The sequence below is a fragment of the Aspergillus viridinutans genome (assembly GCF_018404265.1).
Source record: "Aspergillus viridinutans IFM 47045 DNA, scaffold_5, whole genome shotgun sequence".
NCBI classification, from domain to species: domain Eukaryota; kingdom Fungi; phylum Ascomycota; class Eurotiomycetes; order Eurotiales; family Aspergillaceae; genus Aspergillus; species Aspergillus viridinutans.
In genome coordinates this window covers 2672411-2695303 of record NW_025091221.1, presented here as the reverse complement: position 1 = coordinate 2695303, position 22893 = coordinate 2672411, and the positions used below count along the sequence as shown (strand labels likewise).

The following is a 22893-nucleotide window of genomic DNA, read 5'->3' as shown; positions in this document are numbered from 1 at the left end:
TTACTTACTTACTTATATAGCTTATCTCTCTTACTAGATTCTACCTTTATTAAGAGAGATAAGTATGTGCAGAGGGTCCTAGGCCTTATAAGCTAAATTAATAGCTAGCTAGCTAGCTAGCTAGGCCCCTTAAATACTAATCTATATAATAATTAATAATAGGGACCTTACTAGACCCTAAAATCTAATCTCCTTACCCCTAAGAGTTATCTCTATATAGTTAAATATATATTAATCTATTATTTTAATTAGTAGCTTCCTAATTAGGATCCTATATATTAATTACTATTATTAATTAAAGGCCCTAGTACCTAGGATCTTTAGGGCCTACCCCTACTAATTAGAGATACTAAACCCTAGATCTCTAAGATTTAGCTCTAACTATCTACTAATAATAACCCTTTAGATAGAGTAGTTATCTAATTAGATTAGGGCTTTACCCTCTCTTATTAAGCTACCTTCCTATACTAGGTTAGGCTATTTATAGACTTTACTTTAGTATTATATACTATTATATACTTTAATTATATACTATTTTATACTTTCTACTAGGGCCTAGTTATTTTAATATTATAGCTTAGTAGCTAGCCCTAGTAGTTAATAATAACTCTTTTACTACTAATTACTCCTTTTATTTTATAGTATACTATATAGATATTATTAAATTTACTTAGACTTATTCTAATAAATTTATTAAGGCCTTCTAGATTAAGGGCTTTACTTAGTAAGTACTTACCCTAGTTAGGAAGCTACTAGATAGCTAATTCTATAATATAGTAGCTAGTAATTATAATATATAGGCCCTAGATATAGAGGCCCTAGGTATAAATAGTATAGAAGTAGGTAAGTATAACTTAGCTACTTTCTTATCTATAACCTCTAGAGCCTAAGGGGTCTTTAGCTAGACTTAGTAGATATTAAATAATCTATCTTCCCCTCTTAACTATTATCTTCCTTCTACCTCCTCCCCCCTAGCTACACCCCCCTATAATAATAAGAACTATATCTAGATCTAGTAGTATAGGTATAGAAATAGCCTAGGCCTAGGAGCTAGCCCTTATAAGTAAACTACTACTATAGCTATTATAGATAAGATCTAGAAGATTCTCTACTATAGTAGCCTCCCTAGCCTAGCTAGTATATAGATAGTAGGGGCCTAGGTACTTTATAGTAGTAATCTAGATATATATATTTATTCTATATTAGATTAGGAGTGCCTAATCTAGAATAAAAAGATATAGCTCTAGGAGCTCCCTAAGAATAAATATACCTATATTACTAATTACTAGTATACTATCCTTATCTACTATATCCCTATCACTTTCCTCCCCTTCTAGAGTATAGTAGAATATCTCTAGAAGAAGATCTTATACTATAACCCAGTGCTCTATAACCCTATACTATATATAGGCTAGTATAGGAATAATACTATAGCCTAATAGAGTAAGTAGAAATCTTCTCTAGTAGTTTTCTTCTAGGATATATAATTAGTAAATTATACTATCTAGTACTAAATCTTCCTAGATAGCACCCTACTATATATAGAACTATTTAACCTACTCTACTAGCTCCTATAGTATACCTAATACCTAAATTATAGATATACCTAGCCTATTTATATAGCTAAAAGAGTTATATATCTATACTATACTAATACCTATAATAAGAAGTTCTATAAGGTTAAGGAAGTCCCTTCCTAGTACTACTATACGTCCAGTGCCGAAATGGAGTAAGGAATCCATCAATCAATCAATCAATCAATCAATCAATCAATCAATCAATCAATCAGCAGAAATGTATGACAACCTATGTAATAGTAGAGGACCTAAATGTGTGAGAGTTGCCAGATTTGGTCTAGTGTCTAATATGCATCTAGTGTATTTAAAATTGGTGTCATTTCTTGGTGTGTTTTTAAATTAGATTTTGTGTAACTCTACACTTTTTCTCCCTACAAGCCTATATAGTTATTTTTACTATTTTGAAGCTGTAGATACTATAGTAAACCCTTATCTTTGTATATCTATAGTGTTTTAATAAGTTTTAACTAAGTAATTCACTATGGAAGCTAATACCTAAGGCGTTGCTGTGTCACTAATATCTGTATATGACTATGGCCTAACCTCTAAGTAATACTTCTGTATACTATAATATTTAATGCTAGTAAAGGAGTGCCAGGTCTCTAAGTAGACTATATTCAGAATCTAGGCTAATCTACTTTGATATAGGAGAGCATAGAAGCTATAGTATTATAAGCTTAGATATTAGGAATTTAGGATAGCTCTCTTTAGCTTCAGAGTAGTGATAATCTTATCAAGATAGAGCATACAGGAATATCATTTCTCTGAGACCTTATCTAAAGATATGTTTAGCTAGTTTAGTAGGCTGAGAAGTTATAGAAGCATGCTTAGGGGCATATTACTAATATACATATATAGTATATAAATAGTATTTGAATAGTATCAACTCTGGGCTTTTAAATAAGATAATTTTAATGTAATTTAACTGATATTTGACTAGATTACCCCTAAAAAGTAGGGTTGCGCGAAATTTGATTTGAAATCGCGCCAAGAAATAACACCAATTTTGAATATGCTAGATATGCATGATACATCCCATTTCGAAATCCTCTCAACCAACTGCTCGCCAAACCCACAACTACCAGTCAAATCCAGCAAAGAGGGTTGCAGCACCAATGGCATCGATGTTACAAGCAATCAGATATAGCCGTGGCAAGTTAGCCATCATTGACCAGCTACAGCTCCCATACGTGGAAAAGTTCATTACAATCCAGACATCTGAAGAAGCCTGGCATGCAATCAAGGAAATGAGAGTCCGGGGTGCACCAGCTATTGCAATAGTTGCAGCCCTCGCACTCGCGTCAGAGTTGCATACACTCATAGTTCACGATAAAATTTCATCAAGAGCAGAGGAGGTGAGACTTTTTATCAGGGAAAAGTTGGATTACCTAGTGAGCAGCAGACCCACTGCTGTCAACCTCAGTGATGCTGCTCGCAAACTCGAATCAACCATTTCAGACCATGCAGATATCCCTGGTGCAACTGGGCGTACTGTTGCGGAGGCTTTCATCTGCGCCGCAGAGGATATGATGACCAAGGACCTGGAGGATAATATGAAGATTGGTAAAAGTGGTGCCGAGTGGATTATCAAGCATGCACTTGCAGCGCGTAAGTCAACAGCTACAGTTCTGACGCATTGTAACACTGGGTAAGCATTTACCTTGACGATTGTATTACCTGAGTACTGAATGGATTTTATTAGCTCGCTTGCAACTTCGGGCTATGGAACAGCCCTGGGCGTGATACGAGCGTTGGCTTCAAAAAAGGCACTGGAACATGCATACTGCACCGAGACTAGGCCTTACAACCAAGGCAGCCGCCTGACGGCTTTCGAACTTGTTCATGATAAACTTCCTGCTACATTGATAACCGACTCAATGGCAGCTGCACTGCTTGCCAATACGCAAGCTGAAGTGGACGCAATCGTGGTTGGGGCAGACAGAGTGGCAGCCAATGGAGATACAGCCAACAAAATAGGTACATATGGTTTAGCCGTACTAGCCAAATACCACGGCGTGAAATTCCTTGTTGCCGCGCCACTCACGACAATCGATCTCGGCACTAAATCGGGTGAAGATATCGTCATTGAGGAACGGCCAGCAGCTGAAGTCACCAAAATCAAAGGGCCTGTCGAAGGACATCATTCAGCTGATACCGTAAAGTTGGAAACTGTGCACATTGCTGCAAAGGGTATCAACGTCTGGAATCCAGCATTCGATGTTACTCCCTCGACACTCATCGACGGCATCATCACTGAAGTCGGCGTCATCGAAAGGGAAACAGATGGTCAATTTCACCTGGGGCGGCTATTCATGGATACCTCGGCTTCATGAAAATCTCCCTTCGCATGATGATTGCTGTTGCCATCATGATCCTGGGATTCGTTATTGTCCTCAACGGCAGCAAGAAGCTTGTCCAGCTGGTCTTCCAGGTTTGTCAAATGGTCTTCCAGTGCTTCAGCTGCTTTTTCACCACTTGTAAGGGCCAATCAACCTCTGTCGGATTCGAGTCTCAGGTGGAACCACGTACGAAGAGATATCCTTCAGAACCTGGATACTGTTAGCACTTGGGTTGGGTCTATTGATGACTCTTCCAGTTCATGTGCCATGGTTATGCAGTAACATTGTTCAAGGCTTCATTTCATGGATACGATAGTGCAGATGATATTATAGAACTTACTTGCATATAATTTGGGGAGAACCCATCTTTGTTTGCTTGGGACATTGTGATAATATTGGCTGGTTGTATCACAAGGGTATTTATGGAGATTAGTCTACAAAGTAGAGTGTGCTGGGCTTCTGGGTAATTAAGGAATAATTAGTAATGTATTAGTTAACATAGCATAAGAGATTAAATAAGTTTCAGAGTCCTGCTACTGGCGCAATTTTCTATAGTAGAGCCCTGATCAATAAGATGCCAAGCTGCCATAGCTGTACAAAAAACCGCCATAATATTAGGTATTGTCATGGGGAACGTGCCAAACAGTGCAAACAGCACTGACTAAGCGGAGTTGTTTCCCCTACGAATTATGACTTCCCTTCCTGTTTTCTTTTCCTTCTATCTGTATCTAACCTACCATAACGAATATCATCAAATACCATTCTAAATCATCAGTTCCCTTCATATACGTCGCAGTATCTATAGGACCAGCTAATTTGAGTTTCATTGACTTCTTTTTAGTGAAGTTAGTGAAGATGTACCAGCGGTCTGAATTCTGTTAATGATAGCATTAAGCATACCCAGCATCACTACACCAGGTGGTGCCAACTTACAAGCTAGTCAGCCAGAACTACTGGACTGTGTAAATTTCAATAGGGTGCAGGTCCCTACATACCTCATAAACAATGGGAAAAAGAAATAGGAGGCACAAAGCCTCCATGGGGTGGAAGGTAAGTATAATCCCGCAATATCCGGAGCTGACAACAAGAGGAAAATGAAAGTTATCCCAGCGTGGGGTTTAACTGATTTTGGCATGGCGGGTTTTACTTCATATCCTAATGTCTTTACCATCTCAAATGCTCTCTTGTCTTTGTGCTATTATTGGATTGCTATCTTTCTGGACTGCCTTTGTATGGCTAAGTGGGTATAGACTACCACTATAGGGGGTCCTTACCCCGCGTTTTACTATCATGTATGAGGTCATGGGGTGTTCTAGCTAAACCTAGATCCTATAAATTAAACAACAAATCCGAGTTCCAACCCCCCAGCTGGATTGAGCATCATTGTGCGCGTATCAAATTGGATTAGTGGGATTCTAACTATACCTGGCTGTCACCCAAGTCTGGATTTGCTCTCGTATTCATCCAGGGCTAGATTCCATATACTAATCTGTCCATAATAACCATTCCGTCCCTCTGGAATTATCTGTGTTCGTTCTTCACAGAAACCTTACAAGGGACTTCAAGGTATGCCCATGTTACGGTCAGCATGATGCAGGTGGTCTGAATACCTGTCTCCCTTATTTGCTGCATTCAAACACAACTATAGCCCACACCATGCATTGGTTTGGTATCTCTGTTTCACTGATGATATATATCTTCTAGTGTACTGCCCAATCCGATCCAGTCCGATCCAAGAGCCCGCTCAAATACCTTCACCATAATAGTAAGCAAATCTCAACACACAGATCCAGTGACGAAAGAAGAGATCTATTGGAATATTGGTTACCCATTGGTCAATGTGATGAGCCATACTAATGCAAGTTTCAGTGACGCGTTCACACAAGGTCAACGGCCGGGATCACTCAGGACTTAGTGATGGAATGGCAGCCTCACTTGAGCATATCCCTCGGTATTTTGCGAAATCCGGACCCACTGATGCTGATCCTAAAAAGACGAAAAAGGATGGAGGAGGAAAGGGAAACTGGTTGGTGCCCCTGTCATATAGCTTCAACTGTCATTTTTTATCATGTGTCTATATACAAGAACACCGCCTAACAGTGCGTAAGGGGCCGCTCTGGTGAGGAAGTCCAAGACTATGATTATACCTTCACAAACGCTCGTCGCCATTCAAACAGCAGTAGCCAAGGCATGGCAGACTTTAGAACGAAGTTCGAGACCATTGAACCAGATCCAGTCTTTGAGCATCACCTCCACGGTCCACGGAATGACCCCATCGAGCATGGTGACTCGATGATCCACAACAGAAATGAAAGTGGTCAAACTAACAACCATGACATCTAAACCCAGAGGGGACCGAACCCGTGATAGCCTGTTATTAGTGCCGGTACCGTGTCGCCAAGGCACCATAATGGGATTAACCAAGGCGGATGGACCGGTACTGGATTAGTAGTGAAATGAAAGGGTACAAGGCCAAATCAATACAGACCGTCTTTATGTTCTTTACAGCAATGGTAGATGACCGTTACCCATCAAGAATATTTGCAAATGCTGGCGTCTGTAATCTGAGAGCCTCAGTAGGTCACAAATCTAAACAGACAACAGAGCATCAGTGAAAACAGAATACCTACAATTTCAAAGCAGACTGCGGCCCATATGTGAACACAGCTCCAAGGCTTCCTATGATAAGATCGTTCTCTCACAGGAGAGAGTTTGAGCCCGAAAATAGCAGACTTATATCATTTATACGGCCCAACCATTGAACCTTAGTATCATACAGCTGTGTTTATGCCTAAGTATCGCAGAGACTGAGAAACATGACTAGAGCCACAATAACTGCGCTCTTGTAGATGGAGTTTCTGTTTCCAAATGGTGAGCCTGTAGACCATCGCTGAACTGCATCATGGCGTCAGTTGGATGAGTAGCTGAAGATGTAACCGCCTCCTCCGTAGAGATAAGGAGTTTCCTGTACCAGAACTCGAGTTTTCCCTCTTCAATCCGTTGGCGAAGTACATCATTCTCCCTGCTCAGATCGCGGCAAATCCTGCCACGCTGCTCTTGAGGGTATGACGACAAAATAAATTCGAGATCTGACTCGTTAAGCACTACATCCAGCGGCGAGGATGGTACATAGAGTGGACGGGGATCTGCATCCGCGCAGTGCTCTGCGAGTTGAGTTAATCAGTATTCAGATAATCAAATCTGCGAGATATGCTTACTATCTCTTAAACAGAGAGTGAGTGTGCGAAGAACAGAGACACAGTGCATGTGATCTTCAGATTCACGATCTGTGTTGTCTACATTTCTCTCCAATTGCCAATCGTCTCTGATCATGCATCTGCGCCACACAAGCTTCTGCAGAGGGACATGGTAGAGCGGACCCTCCTGGGTGGAAGAGTTCAATCGAATGACCCGCAAAGCCAGGTAGAATTCCTTGCCAATGAATTCATTTTGGGTTTCCTCCGAAGCTTGGCCGCCATCGATCAGTGTCAACAGATCGACCAGCTGGTCAACCCTGAGAATTTGCCGGCTGATCACTTTAGTGAGCAAGACGGATAGTACTTCGTGGAGTGACGGTGTGTCATTCACAAGTTTTCCGAACTGGTCAATTGCTAGTTCAGTTTCAGCCTTCTGATCAATTGCGCCCTGCAACGCTGGCATGATATAAGCATAGACAACCTCTTGGACAGCGTCTAATTCAGCCAAGTCCTCTAGGCGTTTGATCTCAATACCAAGCATGGGCTTGCCAGTTGCACTTCTTTCTTCCCAGGCTGCTAGCGTAGCAAGTTTTGACAAGGACAACTCAACGCGATGACACCAGAGATCTGATTCACGCTCAAGGGCCAAGGTCTCCAACGATCGAGCAGCCGCTTCATAGTCGTCCTCACCGATCGCATCGTTAATCCAGCAGAGTCGAGCGTAGGACGGATTTTTATGCAGAAAGCGGTTGATGAAAGGTTGAAACCTTCTCATCGTGAACAGAATCTCTGATTGACCCATCGATATTTGGCGAGAGAAGAAGGCATCAGCCCAGGGTTCGCCGAACTTTTCGAAGTACGTAGAGATTCTCCTACTGACCTGTTCAGATTCATAGTTGGTGACATTTCCGGCAGGTTCCGAGTCTGCCAATGTCTGGTCCTGAAGCTCAATAATGAGTTCTACCAACGCACTCATGTCCCGGAATTTCTCCGCCAGAGAAATTGCGTCTTCGAGCTGCCCAATGCCAGCCAACTTGAATAGCTGCCACCTGCGCTGCTTGGTATGTGTTTGCTCGAGTTCAATGCCCTCATCGACTGATTTGGGATCCTCCTGGGAGGAAAGCCACCTGACTCTTTCGTAGTGCATTAAACTGAGCACACGAAGTTGGCGGGCGCTGTTTTCCGCAATTTGCCGGACGAACTGCTGCTCCCGTAGATCCAAAGAAGTCGTTGTTTGCTGGGTCCATGCCCTACACGTATCGAGTTCTAGATCCAAAAGATGTCCCGTTTCAAGATAAACGATACCCTGAGATGTCCAGAATTCAGACAGACCATCGTAGCCAGACGTCAACACGCCGTCCTCTATGTGCTCGTCCTCAAGCCCGTACTGACGAGCGTGCTCATCACGAAACCGAAAAGCTGTCTCCAAGACGGCCAAGGACAGCTCACTGGCTTGCACGATTTCTTCTAATACCCTCCGCCCCTGCTTCGTAGAAATCCCCTTCTGGAGTTTGAGCGCTTTGAAGATCCAGGGAATAATATGTTCCATTCGAAACGTGTCAAAAAGGAACCAGTCGCGCACATTGTCTTTGTCCTCCTGATACTCAGATTTTGTTTTGAATTTTTCACTCATCGACCCAATCACATGAGCCAAAAAAGTATTTCCTTGGCCCATTGCCCGCCTCGCCTTATCTTCAAGCTTCCACAGGGCCCTTTGTGCAGCAAGTTTCTCTGCACCCCACAGTAGCTCGTACCAGGTTTGACGACGCAAAGGCTTTTTATGCTGCAGTAAGAGACTTGCAAGATCATCTAGAGCTTTTGCTCGTAATCTCAAGTTCTGATCTAGAGTGACCGACGTGGCGGGAATATAATGAGAGGTAGACCGCAGCAATTCTCCGCAAATTTCAAGTGCAGCGTCCTCGATCTCTTGGGAGTTGAAGTCGAAGCCGCCCTTGTCAGTTAGATCGAGTGGGTTGCCTGGCCTCGTGCCGTAGAATACGGCTTGTTCGATTTTGGTTTTAGCTGTAATTTGAGCATCTTCAATCTCATCGCCTGCGCTTTGCCGAGACCTCACTGCGATGCGAATGACGCCAAAATTTCGAACCATGACCAAGCATGCGGAGGAAGATCCTTCACCCAGTTCACCCTCACAGCCGCTGCCCAGTAGCTTATAGTCAGCTCCGGCCCGAAAGGTGATATGGTCATTGAAAGGCGAGGGAAGTCGATCAGAGTCTAGTAAGAGTTGGGAGGTGGGCGAGTCACTATATGAAATCAATGAGAGCAATAACACCGACTGGCCAATCACGATGAAGGCTGTCTGGGTCACTGTGGCTACATGTAACTTGATGTTGGGCTGCAGGTCGTAAGACAACGTCGGAGCGAAGTTCAAGTCTATGGAACTGGCAGCCAAGACATGAACTTCTCCTGAAAGCAAGAGCTGCACCACAGATATGCATCGACGACCTGTCTCCCGGGAAGGCGCCACAACCAGGCAAAGCCGCCATGACTCTGCTCCACTATCCTGTAAACCTTGCTCATTATCTCCGCAGGTCATAAGCGCAAAATCTATGATCTTCAGATCAGTATCACCGGCCGCTTCTGTGTGCTTTCGACCCAAACAGCGGCACAGATCCTGTCTGATATCAAACTGTTTCTTCATTATGCTCCCGTTACTCCAATGAGTGTCCCAGATCTCAAACACTCCCGTCGTCGTGCCAACAATGATGTCCCGCTGCCCTCGTTGATGCGAACGGGCAGCCTTTACTGTAGCGAGATCCTTCCTCCAGCAACCACCACTGAAGACACTTTTTATGCCATTCAGTAGCCCACTACTGCTGCTTGAATTCCGAAGAAAATTGGCCATCACGGTTGGCCTCCCTTGAGAATCCCTGAAGGTAATGTGAGCGACCCTCCCCGATGAAAACGTGACAATTACACCGGAGGGTTCGCAGTTTATCACATCAGTAACATATTCACCTGGGAGCAAGCCAGGTACGTGACCTTGAAGCCCAGTTTGTCTTTGTCTTGGTAGCCCAAGGGATCCAGCATGCGATATGGTCTCCCAGTAGATAATTCTTCCTGTATACGGCATGACTACCATTAAGCCTGGTATTTCGCCATTTGCGGAGGAGAGGAAAACCCCAAGGGGGGCTGCACCATGAGATTCTCGGCAAGATTCAGGAATTGTAAGTGTAAACACGTCCACTGGGGACGACGCTGATGCAGAGGGCGAATATGGCCAAATAATAGCGTGCGATACCGTCAAGGCCAATGCGTAACCATTCGCTGTCCCGAAAATACCTCGAAAATCTACAAAGACGAATTAATACACTGGCTTAGACGGGAATGTCCATAACTTGCCTGAAGGTAGGCCACGAATCTGGTCCGGAAAAGCAGGGAGTTGAGAGACAGTGTAGAAATCAGTCTTGGACTTTAAAGAACTTTAGCGTCAATGAAGAACTAGACAACACCTGGCGAGGACGACAAGGGAACGCCAGAATCTTGTTGTGTTAGACACATGCCAGACTTACAAGCACAACAGCTGCGTTGACCTCGTTTGCTGGCCGCTTCAGTTCATTTAATGGTCTCACTGGTAGAGATCTTTGCACCCCAGGTTTCTTCGCAACCGTTGGGTCGGACGCATCTCCGGTGTCAAGTCCTGGATCTTTCGGTAATCTTTTCTTAAAGTCTGACTGAGCCTCCGAGTAACGCCCAGGACTCTCACTCCGCAGCGCAGAACGTTGTCTTTTAGCATCCGGTTGCTTCACAGACTCATCGGAGCTAGTGCGCTGGCGTCTTCGTGGGTTGCGCAACGATGCCACGGAGGAGAGTCCAGCTTTTGGTACGAACATAGTTGCAGGGAGGTTGTCGATGATGTATCACGACAGTATTATAATTTTTTGTTGCTGAATCTGGCACACGCATCTAGGTGACGATGATGAAGCAGTAAAGTCGACCATGAGAAGTAGGGCTGAGAGACGGCAGGGCTGGTGCAACAAGGCCGACCGCTCCTCATATCATATCAAACATAAGCAAAAACAAATTATATGTACTGAGTACACTGGCCGTACCATGCTAAGGGAGGTACGAGAAGGCGGTCAGGTGCCCTGCGAGCTCCACATTGGATGCCAAACATATCAAACACGAATACACATTGTTGAGAAGGGCTACCGTAACTCAGTACTCCGTAAAAAGGACCGAACATCATGGATATCTTCTATGGAACAGTTACTGTGTGGCATGGTATGTAGATAATAGGTGTGTTAAATAAGAAGCTTACAAAGGCTGTAGAGTCATCAGCCATATCTTTGTTCTACAAGGGAGTAGTACTCATTACGAGTTCAGTATCACAATGAGGCAAGAAGCACTTTAATATACATTGATAGTAGTTAAGAGTCCACTGTTTACTGCATCTGTTCCTTTTGAACATTGGTATTACAGCGTACTAGGTACATTACCTTAGTTTCATAATAGGTACCTACCTTAGATAATAATCAGTGGATGTTCATCAACATAAGTAGTAAATTTACAAGCCTATAGCAGAGGTAATATTGCTAGCACAAACAGAGGTACCATATTGTTGTGGTGCTTTTGCTTGTGATCACATGATTTTAGCTTGACTGAAGCCATAGATAGAGAACCTCTACTCCGTACTGGCTCTTCATCAAGAAAGTATCTCGCCCATCGGACGCTACTGTGTCATAATACATCTCTAATAGACTCCGCTCATAATGCCCACATATTATATCCAATATGTTCGTTCCGAGCCTAAATGATTACTATGCTTTTATAATCATTAAATCATGTTGCTATTCCTCAGTCTAAGATACACCACTGTCACCCGCTATGTCTGTGGTCGCTCAATCTCAAGGGTGAGCCCCCATCGCCAAAGTATCGCTCCGCACTCTACCACAACAAGATTGCATACAGCTCTATTCTTTCCCGGTTTGTCATACCACCTAGTCCCAAAAACCCCTATTCCTGATGCTGATATAGGTACAGGTCATGGCGTACAACGTGTGGGAATGGCTAACTCCTGGGTTGACAATTTTCCTAGCACAGCCAGACCATTCTTAGAAGAGATGGACGATAATTTAGGATTCAACCTGTCTCGAACTATAGCAAATGGCCCAAATTGCGAGTTAAACAAGACTGAGAATTCCCAACCTGCTATCATGGCGACGTCCATATTAATCCTTCGCATATTGGAGAAGGAATTCGGTTTCGACACGAAATCCCGTGTGAATGTAACACTTGGACATAGCTTGGGCGAGTTCTCTGCTCTGGTCGCTGGTGGCTATATTAAGTTCAGAGACGCTCTAAGATTGGTTCGCCGTCGGGCGGAGATCATGGCTGAATGCACCCGTCAAGCCTCTAAACAATCCGGAGAAGACTATGGCATGGTAGCTCTGATTTGTGAGCCGGATCATCTCGAATCTTTACTTTCTGCCATACATGAATTCACAGGCCATCCTTCCCCCGACTTAAAGGATGATTCGAGCCACGGATCACCCACAATTCAACAAGTTATGATTGCCAACATCAACTCCAAAAACCAAATAGTACTAAGTGGGAGCATTTCAAGGATTACAACTCTTCTCATCCAGCTTCGCCAATTTGGTGGCCACGATCCACGTGCTGTGAGGTTGAAGAGCGAAAGCCCGTTCCACAATCCCATCATGGCGCCAGCTGCAGAGTATATGAGACATGAACTAGAATGCGTCGACATTGAGTTTCCCTCACAGCTGCCGTGTATATCAAACGTCTCTGGTCTCCCCTTCGAATCAAGGGACGATTTGAAAAGCCTTTTGTCTAGACAATGCGTCGAAACCGTTAAATGGTGGGACAGTATTCGTTACCTTGACCAAGATCGAGGAGTCAGAAGATGGATTGGCATTGGACCAGGCAAGGTCGGCAGAAATCTGGTCGGTAAGGAAGTTGGTAAAATCAACACCAAAGGAGGTGGCGTTTGGGCTCTTAGTGATCCCCGAGAGCTGGAGAATGTTTTGATGGCGCTGCAAAACACTGAAATCGACGTCTTAACTCAATGAATCTGTAATCCCCCATTATATACGTACTTCTCATTTGTACCGACACAATCGAGCCCTGCCCATTACGGACAAATTCATTGATAAATTGCCGGACTTTATACGCAAAATTTTCATCCAAAATGTAGCCCGGTGCTTTTGATGGCCTTAATTCCACACTTTTTCCGGGCAATCACAGCGCCATATGCTCTTGAGTAGGCTGTGATCTGAAAAAAAAAATAATCTGCAGCTTGAGAGACAAATAACCTGTTCAAGCCACTCTGACGTCTAGGAATCATCAGGTGCAAGTTTCTGTGGCAATTTTCTTGGCTGGTCTGAATCACACTGAAGGAGTTCCTTGCTAGAAACAACCAGACTACCTCCTGTAAACTTATCTTGCAATTACAACTGCGTTTCTCATTGCGCTGCCAAAACAAAATTCACTTCCGTACTCAGTACAATCATGAGCTACGCTCAGCGAGGGTACCTTAAGTAACCATGGATGATAGGCGTGGGCTTCGGCAATTGGTGAAGCGTCAGCTCGGATTTCTTATGCTGCTCATTCTTCAATGCTATCTTGCATGAAGATAGGTATGAGCTTCACTTCCGCAATCCTTCAGACAAGTTGACCAGGTCTAAAAGTTGCCTCAGGGTGAAGTTCGCTCAGAATTTCGTTCATGATTGTATGAGTTCTAGCCAATCATGCATAGCAACGTGCATCAGCCTCACAATCTACGCCTAGCGGCTTTGCGAAAGATTTAGGAGCTGAGAAAGCTCAGAATCCAGTCATTCCCGGAGCCCAGGTATCGCCGATACGCTTGACTGCCGCAATGAACCTTCGGTCGACGATTTGCGATGCATTCGAACTTGATGCTGCGGTCTTCGAAGTAGGCGTATAATCGTCCGGAAAGTAAAACGGGTTTTGTAGCAGTTGAACATATGCAGTTTGCAGCGCTCGGAAAGCCTATCATTCCACATTAGCGCTTCCATGGAACTTGCAGGCTGTCTCAAGTGTGTTGCAAAGTAAGATGGTAGAAACGTGCCGGCTTCAAGTCCGATTCCCTCAATGTCGCCATCGCACCGATGCCCAAACTTTCAGCCCCAACACCTGTTGGTTGCCCTATTGTATCCACCATGATCAAGAACTTCACCCCAGTGGTTGTTAACCAGCCATACGCGGCTAATCGCTCATCGATCGCATGCAAGAGGCCCAGATCCTGACCGACTGGAGTCTTCTTCTGCCGTATCTCAAAGATATCAAGGCATGCATTCAAAGAGAACGAGAAATTTACACTGGAGTCTTGGTACGGTGGGAACATTGAGATATGGAGAGGATTGTCCTTTGAGAAAATTAGTAGAAGCATCAAATTGCAACGGATCTTCTCACAGCCTTTCCAATCACGCATATGCAGGCAATCTTGGGGCCTGACATCACTCTGCGTGTGAGAGGCTCTTTCAGCTCCTTGGGTCAAAGATCGCTGGAAGTAATACAAGGAAAATGATTAGGCAGGAGAGTAGACTGACTGAGTAGCCAGGGAATTGCAGAGCACTGTTCCCATCAGTTCAGGAAGGAACCGCTTGACTTGCCATTTTGATGATGGTGTGGCGCTGATAAGCCCAGGTAACAGGCGCGCAACAACTTCCACTTCACTGAAACACAGCATCTACAATAAAGTATCTTCTCACATTCGTGGACTGAAACTCTGGATTAATGATCCAATAGATTGTAGACAGGAATCAATGCAATCTAGATGCACTTAAGTAATGGTCAAATCCAGTAACCTTTCTACAGTAAAAAAATTAATTCCCATTTGTGACAAGCCCCATCAGGATACATCAGTTAAGTATTGACGAACGAAATGTGATGTTTGAAACAAATGTCATATTGTAGGGGTTTCTGCGACTACACAAATTATCTGACTGGCTATATACTCGATATTATTACCATCTGGGGTTCAAAACTTCGAAGACATGTAGGTTGAGTTCAGAAACGCATTATCTTGCAATTACTAAGCTGGATCGGCCATAGGCTCGGTCATCTTCGGCGCAACGGCGTTACCTTCCTAGTTTGGAGCCGGAACGGAACACTCGCTACTCATACCTCAACCATTTCATCGCCACTGGACTTGCAGGGCCTTTGGAGCAACAGAGGTTTTGTTCCCCTCTAGTCACCAACTACTTCTTTATCCGATTAACAGGCGCCTCAGACAGGGCAGAAGTATTATTCCAGTATGCTCTCCACGTCTAGGCGCGCCGTTCTGGGCGCTCTCCGCGGTACGTCTATTTTTCTGTCTCCTGGCATTCGTCGGCTCATTTGATATAGTGCGATCAGTAACCGTTCCATGCCTCTCCAGAGGTCAACAGCTTGCATTGCTGTCCACCTCTCCAGTCAACTCAGCGACAGCACTCGAGCGTCAGGCGCAGTCCGGTCAGCCTTTGACTGCATCTGGAAAGGTGCGAAAGGAGGTGCCCTTGCCGAGCCAGGAAAAGAAAGAGGGCGCAATGCAATATGTCCTGTTCGTGCCCTGCATCTTTACGTACATGCACAGCGAAAGTCCGATTGTACTAACATTGTCGTTTGTAGTACCACACTTGACCAAGTCGCCAACTGGGCCCGCCAGAGCTCCTTGTGGCCAATGACCTTCGGTCTCGCGTGTTGTGCTGTCGAGATGATGCATTTGTCGACACCTAGATACGACCAAGATCGCCTAGGAATTATTTTTAGAGCTTCACCTCGCCAGTCGGATGTGATGATCGTGGCTGGTACGTTKACCAACAAAATGGCACCAGCCCTTCGACAAGTTTACGATCAGATGCCTGATCCGCGCTGGGTCATCAGCATGGGAAGTTGTGCCAATGGTGGCGGCTACTATCATTACAGCTACTCGGTCGTACGAGGATGTGATAGGATTGTTCCTGTCGATGTCTATGTCCCTGGATGTTCGTCGAATCTCCCTCTTGACCCGTACTTTGAGATTATCCTGATGTGAGAGCTATGCTGACGGGATATAGGCCCACCCACATCCGAGGCATTGATGTATGGAATATTCCAGCTTCAGAAGAAGATGAGACATACAAGAATAACACGCATGTGGTACCGCCGTTAATATTGTACTCGAGGAATGGTGGATATCATTAAACCTTGAAAATAGTGACTATGGCATTGTATACTTACGTACCTAGGAGACATACTAGTGCATGCAACGAGCCAAAGTGTCCTTTCGACTGATCTGTCTTCGGTGTTCGGATTTTGCTCAATTTAACAGATAATACGGGCTTATCATTTGCTATCTCTCTTTCTGACAAACGTGCTACCAACCACTGAATGTAAATGGTTCAAGCGGTCTGGTGCCCTAGCTTTCAGGTAGCTGTTCGTCTTTTTTGTGAGGCTGAGATCGCTTCTCGAGGCAACCGCTTAGCCGTTGACCATGACACCGCCATTAGGGTGCAGGCTTTGCCCCGAAATGTAGCTACTGTCATGACTTGCAAGGAAAACAAAGCATGTTGCAACCTCGCTAGGCTGGCCCGGGCGACCCATGGGCACGGAGCTGAATTGTTCCATTGCAGAGGTATCCATGGTGGATGGGATCAACGGAGTCCAAACTAGAAGCCATCTTAGAGACAACCGTCGCAATTATCCGGCATCGAAACTTACTTGGACCAGGGCACACACAGTTGACTCGAATTCCTTTCCCAATTTGTTGGTTGGACAATCCTCGAGTGAACGCGACGATTGCGCCCTTCGTAGATGTATAGTCAAGGAGGTCACCTCGGCCAATATAATGGTTAACGGATGCACAGTTGATAATCGTCGAGCCAGATCGCATATGCGGTAGACTGTATTTCGACAGATAAAAGTAAGGATGGATGTTTGTGTCAAAGGTGCGATGCCATTGGTCCCTAATGAGACGGTCAATTATGCGAGATATCATGTCTGTTCTCGTGTAGTTTTTTCCTTTTCTTCTTCTCTTTTCTTGGGAAGGGAGGAGCGCCCTCAAAAGACTATGTCGGGGAATCAGAGCATACTCATCTAGCTCGCTGATGTCTTGGACCATGTTCTGGAACGCAGCGTTGTTCACCAGAATGTCAATTCCTCCCAAACACTGAAGGGCGACCTCAACCACTTTCTGGCAGTTCTCCCTTTTCCGGAGATCTACTGCCAAGCAGTGACATTCTTTTCCAGCTTCCTGCACTCTTCTCCTTGTTTCTTGAGCATCTCTCTCTTCCTCGGGCAAGTATACGATTAGGCTAGATGCCCCTTCCATTGCAAACAGTATGGCAACAGCGCGACCGATCCCAGAGTCGCCGCCCGTAATTATAGCTCTCTTTCCGGCGAGTTTCCCAGCTGCCTTATACGTCTGGTATCCATAGTCGTCGGTCGGTATGCGGGTCGACGCAGGCTTGGGATCCTCCAGTTCCGCCTGTAACCCAGGCTTTTTCTGATGCTGGATTGGGATCCGGTGACCTGAAGTACTGATGAGCATCATCAAAATTCGATCCAAAGATGCGGACTCACCAGGCTGAAATTGTGATTCAGCACCGCTTGCTGGCTTTTCCGTGTATTCTTGCATGGTGGTGATCCAGTAGCAATTTTTGACGATCTCAAATTGACAACTCGCGTATATTAAGTAAAATGTAGCTTTCTGAGCAAGTTAATGCGCGAGAAAAGAATTTAGAAAGATAAAGTCAAGTTATAGTATCGCAAATCCGGCGCACACGGTCATGTCTGCCGCAAGATCACAGCGTCAAGATGACGTTTTCAAGCAACACAAGAACCTAGGAATTGAGAGCCACGAAACATCTTACAGATATAGCCACGCACGTACAAAACCCACATCGCAATCATTACTTCGAGCTGGCCTAGGTGGTGACAATAGAAGTTCCTGTGCAAATGAGCCTCGACAGTCTACTTGACGTGACGTTATCAAGCAACGAAGGGCTGGCATATGTGATGATCTAGACCGTCATGAGCACCTTACTTGAGGAGAAATGTAGTTGATAACCCTTCAGAAAGTTCACACAGAAAGTTCTCGGAGAGCCGGACAATCGTCAGTGAGACATCAGGTCCATAGAATGTGATAAGATCTGCTTATCGCTTGACTTCATCAGAGTTCGCGATCAGAAATATTGTGCTGGACTCGCTCAGAGAGCAGTGGAACTTTGAGGCGCCAGGGTATCCGGATTGTGGAAAACACCTGTTATCCTGCCATGAACAAATTCTTGAGGAAAGGCAACATTTGCACACTGAGGCTGCACTGGTTGTTCTGTAGTGGTGCTTTACCTTCTAGATGGCGAAGTGAATAAGATTTCAATATTAGTCTTTTAATTACTTTTACCCTTGTCGAAAGGAGAATAGATCTTGAGTCTGATAATAATCTTTCTTGTCACCTGCCTCAGAAGTACATAATTGGGTTAGTGCGTTACCCTAGGCCTGAAGACATTGTGAACTTCCGTGTCTTCTGACATCTCAATAAAAGCAATTTGGTTAAACTTCAGCATTAAGGTATGCCAGCGACCCAGCATTAATATTAGTAGCGACGTATCCGTGCCTTAGGCTCACCCTCAACGCGGACCTAAGGCACGGATACTCCGTAGTACTACCTAGTATTATTACCTATCCGCCTCGGGGCCGCGCTGGTTAGATAGATATGCCAGGCTTAAGTGGAGCGGGAAGCTTGGCAGAGGTTTTTCTTCATTTTCATTTTTCATTTTTCCTTAATTTTTTTTTTAAAGAAAGAGCCATATCCTCTTTTCCCGACTATTCCTTTTCCCATCATATTTTTTCTCTTCTTCTTCGCTCTCTACAATATATTCTCCTTTTCTGTTCAAACAATAGCGCGTGCCGATACTCTCAGAGGCATTTCTGCAATGAACCAAACGGTAATACAAAGCCAATCTGAGGCGATAATCCAATCCCCAGCATCCAGATCGACTCGCAACGGGTATAACATGCCTATCGAGTCAGCGTTATCTACACCGTGGGTCTTTCTTAGCCCGACAACCTCGCTGCATGCGAATACAGTTGATTGTGCGAAGTACTTTCTGGATTCCCTTGCCCTGTCTGTCAGCAATGCACAGCTTGCTCGTCAGCGCATTATGCGGAAGCGCAAGCGATCGTACTATGAGCAAGAATCTCTGCATCATTTATTACAGTTGAAGGAACTATTTGTGCAAGGATTTACTTCCGATCAAATCTGGGAACAGGCCACAAGAATACTAGACTCTGCCAAGCAGGAAATTGAGCAAGATTCCGCTCTGATTGCTCCGCATGTCGAACCAGCTGTTTTAGACGCAAGAGCGTCACCCGTTCAGTCACAAGAGGCGAACTCTGAAGATGTCTCTAAATTTAGCCATATGTCGATTTCTTCAGAATCGGCCGCTGATCGTTCAGACCGTGGCTCTGCTTTTGATGATGATATGGAAGATATGGAATCCGAACCAGAGTCACTGAGCATGGTTGAGGGCCACTCAGACGAAGATAGCGGAACTGATGTGGAAGAGTCTGAGAACGATAACCACAATAGTGGTGATACCTATGTACAAGACCCGTTCGGACTGAACGACGGCTTTTTCTCCATTGACGAATTCAACAAGCTGTCTGACTTTCTCGAGAGGCAAGATGCAAAGGGCGGAATAGATGACCATTCGGGGAGCGATGAAGAGGAGATAGACTGGCACGTCAACCCCTTAGCTGGTGGTTCTTCTGTGCCTCCCCAAGCCACACGGCCAACAGCTCAGAGATCGAAGAGTTCTTTCGAGGACGGAAGTGAGAGCAGTAGTGACGAGGAAGGGCCGACTTTCGATAACATCGCCGTCGAAAATGACCTCGATTTGGAGGATGACGATGCGTATGCAATCAGTGCGGATACCACTAATTGGATGAACACCAGTGATATCAAGTACTCGGATTTTTTTGAGCCTCCCCCACGGAAGGCGACTTCGATGAAAACGCGCCCTCTTCCGAAAACACAACCTCACGGGGCTCCTGTCGAAACTGACATTGATCGCGCGATTGCTGATGTTAGGCGCGACTTGCTTGAGGACGATGGGTCGCTGGATGGAAACGATTCTTCCGATAATGAGCTAGCGGGTTCTAAACATCAGCATTCGGCTCATGAGAAACAACGCGCGCGGATTGCCGACGAGATTCGTCGCTTAGAGGCTGCTAATGTCGCGAAGAAAGATTGGATGCTTGCTGGTGAAGCTCGAGGTGCTGAAAGACCTATGAATTCCTTGATCGAAGAAGATTTGGATTTCGAGAGAGTTGGAAAGCCGGTACCAGTCGTCACGACGGAGCTTTCTGGTGACATTGAGGAGCTGGTTAAGCGTCGAATACTGGCGAAGGAGTTTGATGAAGTAATACGCCGTCGTCCTGGGATTTCGGAAGGGCAGACTGCAAAGAAAGGGAGATTTGAGCTGGAAGAGACCAAACCTCAACAGAGCCTGGCCGAGCTCTTTGAGACCGATCATCTCAGGGCTACTGATCCAAACTATGTGGACCCGAAGAATCATAAACTTCTACGAGAACATACTGAGATTTCAAACCTTTGGAAAGAGATAAGCGACCGCCTGGATACGCTGTCGAACTGGCATTACAGACCGAAAGCTCCTCAAGCAAATATCAACGTGATCACGGATGTTGTTACCATTATGATGGAGGATGCGCAGCCTGCAGCTAGCAGCGCTGTTGGCGGGTCAGCAGCCCTTGCTCCTCAGGAAATTTACGCTCCGGGTGATAACGGCAAGGTTGCTGGAGAAGTAACACTCAAGAATGGAGAATCTGTCGCCAAGGATGAAATGACGCGCGATGAGAAGTCCAAGCTAAGGAGGAGGCAGAAGAAGCAAAGAAAGACTGACTCCGACCCTGCAAAACAACAATCAGGAAGAGCCGCTGAAAATCAACAAATCGTCTCAACCTTGAAGAAGGGCGGTGTCAAGGTTATTGGTAGAGAGGGCCATCTCACTGATGTTTACGGTGCCAGAGACCGGGAGGGCACCGCCAAAACTGGTGCCGATACACTCAAGCTGTGAGATTACCATCACCTACCGTCCATATCCGATGACTGAGTGTCTGAAATTACATGAATTTTTCTTTCGAAAGGCAGAAGCCTGGTAGATTAGCGTATTTCGTTCGTCTAGCTACATATCGGTATATGATAATCTGATTTGCCTCTTTGGCGCTTGCTCATCCCTCTATTGCTCTAAGACTGCCGTTCTCCAGTCTAGATTTCAACCGGAGTGAATAGAGAAAGATATTCTCCCTTCTGTATGTATCCGCTTCAGGGTCGTCACGAACCTCCTTGACATCAAAGACCCTCTTAGCTGCTTTCATGAAACGGAGATCTGCTCGCCTACGCCTCTTGAAACAGAAGTAGCAGACTGATTCGAGCCCCAGCAGATCTTGCAAGGTTGAAATGAGAAGTGGGAACGCCGGCTCGAAATACACGCAGTCCGCAGCGAGTATGATCGCAGGATGGGTCGGTATACAGTCTGGGAGACGCTCTCCCCAATTTAACACTGTCGCCGCCACAGCAGTTGAGAGATTGTTCAGCTCAATGTTCGTTTTCATCAAGTGTAACATTGGTTCTTGGTCTGTGACGTAGATGGGGAAAGGACCAACATTGCACCCTCGTGCAACCGCGAGGCCCACAAGGCCCCCGCCAGCTCCTAGTTCGACTCTAGGTAACAACGCATTAGTATAATCTCAGAAGGAGAGGTTGTTGAGAACTTTCTAATAAGAAAAACGGCAGTGTACAGACATCGTCTTGTTGGAGAGATTATTGCGGTGTTGCCGCAGCAAGTACTTGGCCAGGACAATCCCTGCTGGCCATAACTGACCACCACAACCCTCTTTAAGGTCCTCTTTGAGGATCAGAGGCTCTTCTAGGAGACCATCAAACGAAATTAACGTATTTCCAGCCGATTTTAGCTCCCTAACAGGGACCAAGTATTCGCTGACATCAAAGGTTGCGACCAGATCGGATGATGAGGGGCTGGCAGAAATAATTCCTTCCATCGGGAGAAATTTTGCACCCACGAAACGTTTTCGTCTGAGGTTAACAAATGTCTATCGAAAGAATGTTAATGAAACTAATTGATGTGTGAGAAGCCTCAGTCAGCCACTGACGCCTGAGCATCAAAAAATATAATGAACCAATAGGGAAAGAGAATTGAAGAAGATTAAGGTATGTACTAGGAAGGTATGTTCAGAAAAGACCAAAGAAAACCTAAGGAGGGGGAAAAAGTCCATGTTTTTTGATAACTCTGATTGGGCATTTCTCCGAAATGAGGAGAAAATTAGGTAGAGACGGAGAAATTACCGATGTAGATCTGCCCTTCATCTAGGCTCTAGCGGCCTTCAAAGCTTCATAGTTATCTTTTTCTATCTTTAGATAGATGAGGCCATAGCCGTGGAGATAAGTGTTTCTCTTGTCCTCAATCTTCTTCGTGCCTTCTCCTTCTTGTCCTCGGGACCATAGAGAGTCCAGAGGACATGTAACTTTCTTGCAATTCTACTTTAGATAGGCCTCTGGTCGGAAAGCGGAAATACAAGCCGTAATTCTTGCTAATATCCTGCCTGGAATGAAGGAAAATGATTTTTCCTTGCAACTTCACAGGACGGTGCAAGAGTTGGCAGAATAAATCGGCTCAGCGAATGCAACTCATGACTGTTGAGGTTGGATCTAACCACGCTCTGTAGTGGAATAGAGAGAGATTAGTGTTCGCTTGCTTGTTCGAGGCCTACCTGCTATTA

At 45.1% G+C, this 22893-nt stretch overlaps 8 protein-coding genes across 8 annotated transcripts; 4 read left to right on the top strand and 4 right to left on the bottom strand.

Annotated features, from left to right (window-relative positions):
- Nucleotides 1–2692: 2692 nt before the first annotated feature.
- On the top strand, nucleotides 2693–3910 carry Aspvir_007861 (S-methyl-5-thioribose-1-phosphate isomerase; the record flags this gene model as incomplete). The annotated part of the gene is made up of 2 exons (XM_043271038.1): nucleotides 2693–3225; nucleotides 3280–3910. The coding sequence occupies 2 exons, from the start codon at nucleotides 2693–2695 to the stop codon at nucleotides 3908–3910; spliced, it is 1164 nt and encodes a 387-aa protein (XP_043126973.1).
- A 2826-nt stretch (nucleotides 3911–6736) lies between these two features.
- On the bottom strand, nucleotides 6737–10964 carry Aspvir_007860 (putative nuclear pore complex subunit Nup133; the record flags this gene model as incomplete). The annotated part of the gene is made up of 4 exons (XM_043271037.1): nucleotides 6737–7080; nucleotides 7135–10422; nucleotides 10474–10543; nucleotides 10644–10964. The coding sequence occupies 4 exons, from the start codon at nucleotides 10962–10964 to the stop codon at nucleotides 6737–6739; spliced, it is 4023 nt and encodes a 1340-aa protein (XP_043126972.1).
- A 951-nt stretch (nucleotides 10965–11915) lies between these two features.
- On the top strand, nucleotides 11916–13163 carry Aspvir_007859 (ACP S-malonyltransferase; the record flags this gene model as incomplete). The annotated part of the gene is made up of 2 exons (XM_043271036.1): nucleotides 11916–12057; nucleotides 12115–13163. The coding sequence occupies 2 exons, from the start codon at nucleotides 11916–11918 to the stop codon at nucleotides 13161–13163; spliced, it is 1191 nt and encodes a 396-aa protein (XP_043126971.1).
- Nucleotides 13164–14146: 983 nt separating this feature from the next.
- Aspvir_007858 (uncharacterized protein) lies at nucleotides 14147–14571 on the bottom strand (the record flags this gene model as incomplete). The annotated part of the gene is made up of 2 exons (XM_043271035.1): nucleotides 14147–14479; nucleotides 14527–14571. 2 exons carry the CDS (start codon nucleotides 14569–14571, stop codon nucleotides 14147–14149), a joined length of 378 nt encoding a protein of 125 aa, XP_043126970.1.
- A 799-nt stretch (nucleotides 14572–15370) lies between these two features.
- Aspvir_007857 (NuoB/complex I 20 kDa subunit family protein) lies at nucleotides 15371–16246 on the top strand (the record flags this gene model as incomplete). The annotated part of the gene is made up of 4 exons (XM_043271034.1): nucleotides 15371–15413; nucleotides 15463–15655; nucleotides 15724–16079; nucleotides 16152–16246. The coding sequence occupies 4 exons, from the start codon at nucleotides 15371–15373 to the stop codon at nucleotides 16244–16246; spliced, it is 687 nt and encodes a 228-aa protein (XP_043126969.1).
- Nucleotides 16247–16654: 408 nt separating this feature from the next.
- On the bottom strand, nucleotides 16655–17710 carry Aspvir_007856 (oxidoreductase, short-chain dehydrogenase/reductase family; the record flags this gene model as incomplete). The annotated part of the gene is made up of 1 exon (XM_043271033.1): nucleotides 16655–17710. The coding sequence occupies one exon, from the start codon at nucleotides 17708–17710 to the stop codon at nucleotides 16655–16657; it is 1056 nt and encodes a 351-aa protein (XP_043126968.1).
- Nucleotides 17711–19007: 1297 nt separating this feature from the next.
- Aspvir_007855 (rRNA-processing protein MPP10) lies at nucleotides 19008–21170 on the top strand (the record flags this gene model as incomplete). Its single annotated transcript, XM_043271032.1, has 1 exon — nucleotides 19008–21170. One exon carries the CDS (start codon nucleotides 19008–19010, stop codon nucleotides 21168–21170), a length of 2163 nt encoding a protein of 720 aa, XP_043126967.1.
- Nucleotides 21171–21324: 154 nt separating this feature from the next.
- On the bottom strand, nucleotides 21325–22155 carry Aspvir_007854 (uncharacterized protein; the record flags this gene model as incomplete). The annotated part of the gene is made up of 2 exons (XM_043271031.1): nucleotides 21325–21817; nucleotides 21899–22155. 2 exons carry the CDS (start codon nucleotides 22153–22155, stop codon nucleotides 21325–21327), a joined length of 750 nt encoding a protein of 249 aa, XP_043126966.1.
- Nucleotides 22156–22893: the final 738 nt, after the last annotated feature.